We start from the raw sequence: 11,239 nt of genomic DNA on the forward strand, positions 1-11,239 counted from the left end.
CCCCCCCCCCCCACAACACTTGCTGAAAAAAAATAATTTCTTGCTTGTGTACGAGGTCCTTTTAGGATGCTGCCACATTCGTACTGTATATGTGTACTGTTGCTTAAGTCAACTCCGTTTCTTCTCCCCCACCCCACCCACACGCCCAAACATACCTCAGATGCCGAAATAAGAAGTTTGACTACCAGCGTTTACCCACAACCTCCGTGGTCATCGCCTTCTACAACGAGGCCTGGTCCACCCTGCTGAGGACAGTGCACAGCGTGCTGGAGGCCACGCCCGCCATCCTGCTGAGAGAGATCATCCTCATTGACGACTACAGTGACCGAGGTCCAACATTCTGCACTGATAAATCAACAAATTACTTTTTCTTTACTTTACTTCCTTTCTCTTGTCTGTAAAAAATAAAACTGGCAGAAAGAAAACCAACGTCTTTGAAGCTCAGAAACAAAGAGGAGCGCTCAGAAACAAAGAGGAGCGCTCGTTAAGTGAAGCGGAAAAACCAAACCTCAGTCGTGCCTTCTTCACAATGACGGCGTAAAAGAGAAGGAGTCGAGCAGGACTCTGCTATATATAGAATAAGGAGGCTATCTCTGGAGCAGTGAATAGATGATTACTCTGGATATATTCATAAAGCTACTACAGAACTAGTCTGGACACATTCCTGTTGTTGATGAAATAAGGTGTAGCCTTACTTCAAGCCATACTAGAAGTGGTTTGCTTTGTTTTTCCTGCTATTTTTTCTGAAGATAACAATGCAGGGCTTTCTCCTTCAATCATTATCAGGAATGAGAAAATTCTTTGCAATTCTTTACTAATTGCAAATTATTCCTGTCATTTCCCTGCTCTAGCCTCTGCTTGTTTAATGTGAGGGTTTCTTGTAATTGCAGGCTGTTATATTCAGGCCATTTTCTTTTAAATTAAAAGACAAGAAGGCAAAAATGAGAAGTACTGCACAACATTCTTGAGTGTTGAACATAGCAATATTCTTTCTATGGTCTAAAATAGGTTCAACTCAAAGGTCTACTTACTAGCTTTTCTGAGCTTTCAACTGCGTCTCACTGCCTCAAATTAGAAAACTCTGTGAATGATGCTACTTGGTCTCAAAAAACTGGAGACAGGAGGAGCTTTCTGTCCGTCCGTCTGTCTTAATGGAGTCAGTATAAAGTCCCAGCTAGTCTATCGGAGGCATTACACCATAATGATTACTTCAGTGTGCACTGAGCTGCCATGACATCGTTTCCTCTCCTCTGACTACCCTGACCATGCTAGACATGCCCAACCAGAACACCTACTGCAGACAGACAGACACACACACACACACACACAGAGACTGAATATTATAACTTTAATGTTACAAATTCTGATTATGTGTGTGTTTGTTATGAAAAAAATAGGCTACCTGAAATCCCAACTAGCTGACTACATCAGTAATCTGGACCGCGTGCGGCTCATCCGCACCAAAAAAAGGGAGGGTCTGGTCCGGGCCCGGCTCATTGGGGCCACCTACGCTACCGGGGACGTTCTGACGTTTCTGGATTGCCACTGTGAGTGTGTCCCCGGTTGGATTGAGCCTCTGCTGGAAAGGTGGGTTCAACAAAATTAGATGAGTAAGAGCTTTCTGGAAATCAAAACCAAATACTAAACCAGAGATATATATATATATATATATATATGTATTTTCTCCCTGTTTCCTGCATGTTATTGGCCATGCGTTGCGGGTTAGGATCGGCGAGAATGCCGGTACCATTGTGTGCCCCGTGATCGACACCATCGACTGGAACACCTTTGAGTTTTACATGCAAACAGACGAGCCGATGATCGGAGGTTTCGACTGGAGACTCACCTTTCAGTGGCACTCAGTCCCCGAAGTGGAACGCAAGAGGCGCAAGTCTCGCATCGAGCCCATCAGGTGACGTCATGATACTTCACCAGCTCTGATCTCACGGAGGTCACTTTATAAGTTTGGCTTGTTAAGCACCTTTCACTGCTACTTTGTCACTACGTGTTCTCTTACCGTGTTACTTACTTTCTACATTTCCACTTACATTTAAATTAGTTGATTTCATGTGATGTGCAGGTGTAGTTAAAGGCTTATTTGAACAAACAAGGTGGTTCACACCGTCTTAAAGCGCTGTATTAGACAGTTGAGGAACTAAATAAGCTAGCGATTTAAAGAAAAGGACTAAATTATTTTCTGTGGAAGGGAAGGTAGGATTGAAAATGACCATTATGCCGTCACCTTATTTTTCTCTGTTTCTACCAGGTCTCCGACAATGGCGGGTGGTTTGTTTGCTGTGAGCAAGGCCTACTTTGAGCACCTGGGCACATACGACATGGGCATGGAGGTGTGGGGAGGAGAAAACCTGGAGCTCTCCTTCAGGGTGAGTTCAGTTCTCCACAGAGTCACTACTACTGCGATGCTACTAGCTTTAATCTAGCTTTCTCACCGAAATCTCTTTCTCACAGACAGACAGAACATCCACTGACTCAGCGTGTTTGTTACTGTGACAAAGAGCAGAAAGAGACATCAATGAGGTTGATTTATTTTTTTAATAGGGTAATGCCCCTGATCCTTCTAACAGCTGACAGTCGGTGGGTAGTTGGAGTGAGAGAGACGCATGTCGGTGTCAGATCACAGTCAGCCATCTGAAACTACACCCTGATATCGGCTGATACCTTGTTGTGACATTGGTGTCGCTTTACACTTGTTTGCGTCAATCAAATTGGCCCAGATTTTCAGGTGTGTGGGTTTGTAGCAGGAGTCAAAGGAAGGCAATGCAAATGGTGTGTGTGCATGATTTATAGTGTGTATGTGGTTTCAGTGTGAAGACGAATGGGCCGTTCCCCTGAGTGATGTGTTATGCATGTGGAAATAAAAATTCCCCTCGCTGGGACATTTTGCCATACATAATTTATGTTCAGTGAATTGGTTTTCAACCCTGAGTGCTAAAATAAAAATATATATGGTGCAGGGTAAAATGCTGGGTGAATTAAGATGGAAGGGACTGTCATGCAATGGCTGCTTGGCTGTGGATATATGATCATGATTTAGCTTTGTTTGATTGGAACATAGCTCATAGCTTCAAGTAGTAACAAACACCGTGTTAACAACCTTTCATTCTTTTAAAGGTGTTGTCTGTTTTTCCTTTTTGTTTTTCCACCCTTGGAAGATTAGGCAATTATACAATGCAAATTTATAGCATAAATCCAAGCTGTTCTTAAAATGCAGCCTCCTGACTCAAGAACACAGAGTGGGGCTGGAGGTAGGAAGCTTTGTTTGGCATTCAGAAAGGATTTCTGGCATTGAATCAGTCACACTGTTCAACACCCATCGAGCAGATCTACTGCAAATGACTCATGTCAAAAAGGTCCTAATTCATATTTACACATTTTACCTGCTAGTTTATTGGCAGGTAATTCAAACTTGAATGACAGACAAAGTGATAAGCACCAGCGGTACATTTAAGTGCCAAAGTTCACGAGTTGTCAGTTCATATCACACATGGTGTACAATAGACAATGAACTACTTGGTTAATGATCTGTGTAACTGCTGAGTCTCTGTGTGGACTTTATTGTAAGAGCCCATGTGGAACAATGACGTACAATATATGCTGGTATCTATATCCATTATTCTCTATTTATTGATATTTTATCTTGTAGTGGTTATATAAATATCAACTGAACAGAAAGAGTTTGATAAAGCTGCTCTGGGGGGAGTATTTAACCACACAATATTTGTTTACCATGAAGGTTATGATGTTAAAGGAAACAAAAAATGATCTCCTAATTGCATGCCATGTGTTTAACCCCCCCCCCCCCCCCCCAGGTGTGGCAGTGCGGGGGCAGCCTGGAGATTCACCCCTGCTCTCACGTGGGCCACGTGTTCCCCAAAAAGGCCCCTTATGCACGGCCCAACTTCCTCCAGAATACCGTACGAGCTGCGGAGGTTTGGATGGACTCCTATAAACAGCACTTCTACAACCGGAATCCCCCAGCCAAAAGGGTAGGACAGCTAGGACTTAAAGGAACCACGTTTCTAAACAGTCTGTCCAGCTAGACGCTGTGATGCTGCTGTGAGGAATGCAAGAAGCTCACCTAAAAATACTCTCTGGATCATATTTGGACACACAGATTGTCGTGGCGCTGAGCTCTTTCTTGTTAAAGGCAGGGTTTTTTTTTTTCACCGTTGCTTACCCGCTGAAAGTGAAAGCTTACACAAAAGCATCAGAACCGTAACTTTTGTAAACACGACTTAAACAAATGCACCAGAAGTACAAAAACACATTTTCTGCTTTGCACTTCGCAAACACACGTCTTGCAAAAACATGACACACTTTTTCTTACATGAGACAAACACGTTTGAGAGAGAGAGAGAAGAGGGGGACAAGGGATGACGTTGCTTGTGATGTGGCTTGTGGGTAGAGTTTTGAAACAATGAGCCGAATTCCGCAAGTGTGTAAGAAATCGCCAAAAAACTGTAATATGGACTTTAGATTTAGATGTTTGATATGATACGATTCACCTGTCTAGGTGTCAACAAATGATGAAACGCTGTCTGACGTGCTCATACGTATGTGTGAGATACGTGCACGGAGATTTATTGTAGAATAAGTTTTCCCAGAGGATTCAAATCTTATTTTTGTTTAGAAAATATTTTGCTGACATAAACAATTGAGGAATTCAGTTTTGAATTCCTCAATTGTTTATGTCAGCAAAATATTCTCTGTATTCTGAAAGTTAGTGACTGAAGTAGTGTTCCCGTAGTTACATTCCACCCTCAGGCAGCGCAAAGGTGTAAGGGTGTTTTAATGCTCTGGACTTTGGATGCCTTAAGGAGTTCCCCACCTCAGCAAACACAGCGATCTGATAATGTCCTGGTGTAGACGACATATCCAGGATGTAAAAATGTACTTTTAAGGTGTGACTGTTTAGTTTTACCGGCTTCAAATAGATCACAAAATAAAATACTGCATGTGCCACAAACGAACAGTGTGTTTTGTAATAAATAAAAGTCAAAGGGTAGAGATGAAATGATGTTGTCTGTGTTCTCAATAACCTTTGGCCTCCTCTCTCGCTTCGTGAACGATGACTTATTCATTGTGTGCTGACTTTCCAGGAGACCTATGGGGATATCTCGGAGCGGCTGCTGCTGAGGGAGAGGCTGACATGCAACAGCTTTGACTGGTATCTGAAGAATATCTACCCGGAACTCCATGTTCCTGAGGACAAGGAGGGCTGGCACGGGGCTGTGAGTGTCTGCTATCAGTGGTCCATTATTTGTCCTGTTACAATCGCAGTGCAGCGTCAGCGTTTCATTCACACTAATCGCAGATCAGCCTAGTTACGGAAGTCAAGAAGAAAAGGCATTACAGTTGTATCTTGCTTTCTTTGTTCCATTTATTTCTGAATTGGATGTTAGCGTGGGTCAGGACATGGGGAAAGTCCTGCTGAAAGTGAGAAGGCTGCACTCAGACAAAGTGCTTTGAAAGCCATAAAGATCCAGTCACCTGGTGGAGTATTCCATTGTCCATTCATAGATCCACCACTTTGCCATGTTGCCACTTGTTTCACCGTAACAACTGTGCGGTCGCATGTTCCACGTAACCATGGCATTGCTCAAATATCTGGAATGGTATTGTTAGCAATCATTTGTACGGACGCACCAATGACGTAACATGAAACTACGGCATTTTCTCAAATGTATTGTTCTCCTCCTGCCAGGTGCGAAGTTTAGGAGTAAACACGGAGTGCCTGGACTACAACTCCCCAGAGCACAATCCCACAGGTGCCCACCTCTCTCTGTTTGGCTGCCACGGCCAGGGAGGCAACCAGGTACATTTCGCGCTTGGTTTACTTCGTCTTTCTCCCTCCCTCTCATGCACCTTTATTCTCTCTTGTCACAATCTCCTGGCCCAGTGGGAGATGCGACTTGAAATGTCAACGCTCTCTTCTAACCCTTAAGAAAACGAGCTGCCACAGTTGATTCACAAAGGAAAATTGCTCTCTGCTGGTGTGTTCACCATGAAGGAAAAAAGAGTGTGGAATTGCACCCACATAGACCCCCCCAATATTGGGACAATTGAATCAAATGTGCTTTTAAACCGAATGCCTGCCAACTCCAGTGACGGATGGTTTAGCAACCAGCAGATTATTTGTCTGTGAGAATGTATATTTAATGTAGGAGTCCGACAATAGGCAGGGCTCCTCTCCGTGAATCTGCTTGATATCTCCGCTTACCCTGCTGCTGCGCCCGCATCAGGTGTCCCCAGTCACAGAAAAAGCACCACGTGTGACTGAAAATCAATGTTTGGATGGCTCCCCTCTGAAACAAAAGCCTCGAAGGCCCTTCATCGCCTCCCTCCCGCTCCTCATTCCCCGGCCCACACAACAACCACGTTCCATTTAAGAGACACATGAGCCTCGTCGGCAGAATCAATGGCACAGCCTGAGTAAATAAGTTTAAAGCCAGACAGGGGGGGCCCTGAGTGAGTCTTTTATTAGGAACGACTATTATGGGCCCTGTTGCACCTGAAAGATGTATGAGATGTAAAGAGAAGGATGGGGGAAGATTGATTACTTGACCCGCCGTTTAACGGGAAGCCCGGGGAGTGTTGCATCTTTTGTCCCGAGAGGCCAGGATGTTGAATTGACACCCGGAAAAGGGGAAAGTTGGGTTTGTGTTCACGTCTGGTTGATTGAGAGGGCCAAGGCCCCGTCTTTACTGATGAGACGCCTTGACGGACACCATGACACGCCATGCAATGGTGGCTCAGTGAGGACTTGATCCCACAGCAGCATAACAGGACAGCATCGTGTAATCCTGGTAGGAGAAAACATGCCAGAGAGCACTATTGTGCTGTTTAATCTCTCTTTTTTTTGTATTAAGATTAAGCCTTTAAAGTAGAAAGAGAGAATGCACCAAAACAATTCGAAAGGAGGTGGAGCTTCACTCTCAGGCACTGCCGTTTCTGCAGTTTGGTTTCTTTCCAAAGTAGTTTCCTTTTCATGGCAAAGATGCACAACCACGCACATTCATGCTGTATGTGCAGAGCAAATAACCCACATAAACCAGGTCTTTTCTTCTGCTCCAGTACTTTGAATACACGACTCGAAAGGAGATCCGTTTCAACTCGGTGACAGAGCTGTGTGCCGAAGTGACCGAGGGACAGACCTCCATCAGTATGAGTCACTGCCCCAGTGACGGAGAGCTCAAACCTCCCAGTATCACCTGGGACTTCAGAACGGTAGGGGTTCACACTCTCACACATACGCACAAGTATCCGTTGTTCCTCAAGACTTAAACCTCACACACACAAACTATCCTACCTGTAATCTAAACATTCTCCTTCAAACCTGTCAGGACGGGACCGTCTACCACCCTCACTCCGACATGTGCGTGACAGCCTACCGCACGGCAGAGGGCCGCACGGACACTCAGATGAGGCGGTGCACCCCAGGAGACAAAAACCAGCAGTGGAAGTTTGAGTGGTAGGAGAAGGAAGTAGCAGGGAACCTCAAGTGACCTTCGTTCACCATAGTGCAATTAACTACAGAGGATGTCCTCCAGCGGGGATGGCTGAGCAAATGAAAGGTGGTGAAACAGTCACTTTAAGCCAATGAGTCGCCCAATTCAGAGCTTTTGTAGCCGTTTGAGTGACTGAATAAGTGCAGGTCGTGGCAGAATGAATGAGAATTGCAAGGCGAGGCTTATTTTGACTGCCTGAACTAGTGACTTTTACTTTTTTATGTTGCTTCATCCAAGTGCCTCTGCAACCAAAATGGAGTGAAGGGCACATCTGAAGTGTCCTTATTGTCTCTAATGCAACAACTTGAAAGCAGTTGAACTGATTCGACTGTCCCAGCACACGAAGAAGTGTCTTTCAAGGAGGCCGACGTATTTTCTAGAAAAAAATGACACGCAAAATCATGCTGCACTATGAAATGTTACCTTGATGTGCAATTAAGATGAATTATTATTGTTGAATGAATAATGTTTGTGAAGTTGTCAAAAAAAACAGTTTTAAAGACGGGCTGCTCAGAAGACGTGCCAGGAATGTTCGGTCAGCAGCATTCAGCCACAAACCAGCTACTTCCCGACATGCTTCATCATGTGAGGGGGAAACGGAGAAGAGAGCGCTGCGGTCACACTAGACCGTGTCTCAATTCTATCTCGTGTCTGCGGAGCCAGTTCCATGGTAGAATGCTGCCCGGACAAGACCTGAAGCATTCGTTAAGCGTTTGCACTAAGTGCAATTTGCCCCAGAGGGCTTAGTGGGATGACAGGAATGTTTTTTTTTTTTTTTTTTTTTTTTTTTTTATCTATTCTTCCCTGTTGTGTAAAATCAAGAAGACCCTCTAAACTCATCTGTCACTGTGCCTTGAAAGGTTGTCAAAAAAAACAGTTTTTTACCGAGATGAAATGTGCCAGAGAATGTCGAATGTATTTAGAAATGTGTTTAAATGCTAAAAACTAAAACACTGTCTTGATGCATTTGATTTTTATTTTGACACAAAAACCCTTAAAAGGGAGAGCCATTTTTAATTCAATCGTTCCACTTGCCAGTGCCGGACTGTTTTAAGACTCCTGTGTGTAAACCGTACTTGAAGCAGCATCCATAAAACACTCCTGTTGGTTTTTCTGCTGGGATTCAATGACCACGAGGTTCATAGTAACTGTTGTGGAAATGTTTGTCGAAATTGCAGCTGAATTTGCCGAAGACTGCTTATCGCTGTTTGGCGTCTGTGGTCCTTTTTGAAATCATGAAAACGAGACATTCATACTAGTCAGTGGATACAGGAGGTGAACATGTACCATGACGCCTGTTTGGTGTTACCTTTGTAAATAATGTTTGTTTTAAGGGACCAAAGTGGGACAGTGCACCTTTTTAAAACTACTGATAATGCAAAAGGGATGGGGACGATGATGATTATTTGATATGAAGAAGAGGGTGACTGGAAATGAGATGGATGTTTAAATGATGATAAAAGCTGTTGGGATGATTGAGAGAATTAAAAAAAACTAACCACAGATGCACAGTGTCGCTTTCTTTGTTTCTATCTCAGCGCAGTAATGCGACGGCAAACATCTTTTATCTTGTTCGCTGGTGCAAGCGATGCCACACACAGCAAAAGAGAAAACTAAGCTGTTCATTACCTGTTCATTGTGTGGAAGCGTGAATGACGACATGAAACGGATGTGTTCATTTACTAAAGACTGGCATTTAAAAAAAAATCTGCCACAGCATCTAAAGTGCTCCTTCCGCTCAGACTGGGATTTCAGTATTCAGTCATTTGGCACCACCTACTGGTAGAAAAGCGAATAACACTGACTACTGAAGGCAGCCAATAGTCCTTTCACTGGCTCCAGGTCAGGGGGGGAGTTGAAATGGTGGTGGAAACCACTGAGACCAAATGGTGTAAGATTACATTCATGTTTTAGTTGTGTATTGTCCACATTGTTTTCTGTCCGTGGTTTCAGATAATGATTCGTCACTGTAAGCAACAATGTACAGTGCATTATTGTTTATTCTGCCTGTAATTATTTAGATTCTTCGTTATATTTGGCTGCAGATGCACAGGCTCACGCCGCACAGATCTGTGTTCATGCTATAAATAGTATGGTGATTGTTGACTACTGTATCCTCTTGATGCAGCTGTCCTCGTGTGACTGCTGCATTAAGGTAATCTTCATCATCTCCTTCACGTGATTCCTCTTCCTCCAGCTCTGAGTTGTCTCTTACACGGAATCTGTAAAACATTTGATTCATCTATCTGATTGAGTACCGGCCTCTATTGAAATACTGCAGCAGCACAACAGAAAACTGATTGACCCTGTCGTACCTCATGTCATTCAAATCCATCTTTGATTGCTTAATAACAGCCTTTGGCCAAATCCCGTTTCAATGTGACTTATTTATTTCCTTTTCAGGACAGATTTAATGCTTTGAAAACTTTGAGTTGTGCTGCTTTTTGCTCCAGAGACACTGCACGCGTGGCGTCCCATCCACTTCTCCAAAGGCAGCCGTCTAGTCTTTGAGTGGGAAACCCTTATTTTGCTGATTGAAGGAAGCACACATTCATGCAAAGTCATCCACACACAACCGACATGAGGTGTGACAGACAGGCTCAGCTACTTGTGTCAGAGAAAAGTTAATGAAAGCCTTGGTTCAGTTAAAAGCTCATCAAGGTTGGTCCAGGTAATTGTTCTAATTGCCTGTTTCACTCCCTGTTGGGTGACTTTCAGGTTTATAATAGTTAATGTGTGTTACAACAGAGAGGATCCTACCTTACTAAAGGTGCATATGCAGTTCACCATTGTTTCCTTTCCCTATTAATATGTTTGCACCAAATATCTGTTGCATGGAAAATGTTTTCCATCATTCGGTCCTGAATGAAAACGACCTCATGCATTGACATTAATATTGTGTTTCTGACAGACACGACAAGCCCAGTCTACTGTGATATATTACAACACTCCGGCTGACTTGTTGCCTTCCCGTGTCTCTTTGTAGTTTTCTCAATATGAATACTCGATCAAACACAGTATGCCACTCAAATTACCTTCTCGCCTTGGCCTTAATTATTTACAATTCTAATTTGCTTAACATTACATTTTGTGTCGAATTTCATCTTTGGTGTCAAGGGTTTTGATATCAGTTTCATATGAGTGACAACTGGCTGCATAATAAAGAAGACCACCAAGATAAATGATTTCCAGGTTTGGGTACTGGGTTCTCCCAGGGTCAGTGAAGAGGATTCAGAGTGGTTTAGAGCTTTGGGGTATAAAATGTGTCTTATGTGGGGCTGGGGTCATGTTAAAGAACTGTACCAGAGTGTACAGTAAACAGTTAAAATTAGTAACATGGCCCACATAGGTTTATTACATGTTAGGAACCGGGAATAAACCAATAAACCAACTCTGTGTTTCTGTTATTTGAGAAAACACTCATCGGAACATCAACTCAAAGGGTCTGTTCGTGATTAAATATCTCGGGCCATGATACCCCCCCCCCAAAAAAAAGGTAACAAAGATTTACCTGCTACTACACTGGTTTTAAACTTTAACCTTATCAAGTTACAGGAGCGAATATATTGAACTTCCTGTTCTACTGTTTCGCATTCAAAGTAAAAGTGCGTTGCAATCCCAGGACCAGAATGAAAATTACAACACCTTCATTTTTCAAATTAAATCGACCACGAAAACAGAAACACACACACACACACACACACACACAT

The 11,239-nt window shown here is 43.4% G+C and overlaps 1 protein-coding gene across 1 annotated transcript in view; it reads left to right on the plus strand.

Annotated features, from left to right (window-relative positions):
* The window catches only part of poc1bl (POC1 centriolar protein homolog B (Chlamydomonas), like), a 10,929-nt gene extending 1,897 nt beyond the window's left edge, over positions 1 to 9,032 (plus strand). The window contains exons 2-10 of the mRNA XM_031854242.1: positions 161 to 330; positions 1,398 to 1,587; positions 1,727 to 1,912; positions 2,267 to 2,384; positions 3,831 to 4,007; positions 5,121 to 5,252; positions 5,726 to 5,836; positions 7,096 to 7,248; positions 7,365 to 9,032. Coding sequence (XP_031710102.1) covers positions 161 to 330; positions 1,398 to 1,587; positions 1,727 to 1,912; positions 2,267 to 2,384; positions 3,831 to 4,007; positions 5,121 to 5,252; positions 5,726 to 5,836; positions 7,096 to 7,248; positions 7,365 to 7,496 — 1,369 coding nt within the window. The 3' untranslated portion in view covers positions 7,497 to 9,032. The remainder of the gene's footprint in view (positions 1 to 160; positions 331 to 1,397; positions 1,588 to 1,726; positions 1,913 to 2,266; positions 2,385 to 3,830; positions 4,008 to 5,120; positions 5,253 to 5,725; positions 5,837 to 7,095; positions 7,249 to 7,364) is intronic.
* Positions 9,033 to 11,239: the final 2,207 nt, after the last annotated feature.

The sequence above is a fragment of the Anarrhichthys ocellatus genome, unplaced genomic scaffold (assembly GCF_004355925.1).
Source record: "Anarrhichthys ocellatus isolate YVR2014 unplaced genomic scaffold, GSC_Weel_1.0 scaffold14, whole genome shotgun sequence".
NCBI classification, from domain to species: Eukaryota; Metazoa; Chordata; class Actinopteri; order Perciformes; family Anarhichadidae; genus Anarrhichthys; species Anarrhichthys ocellatus.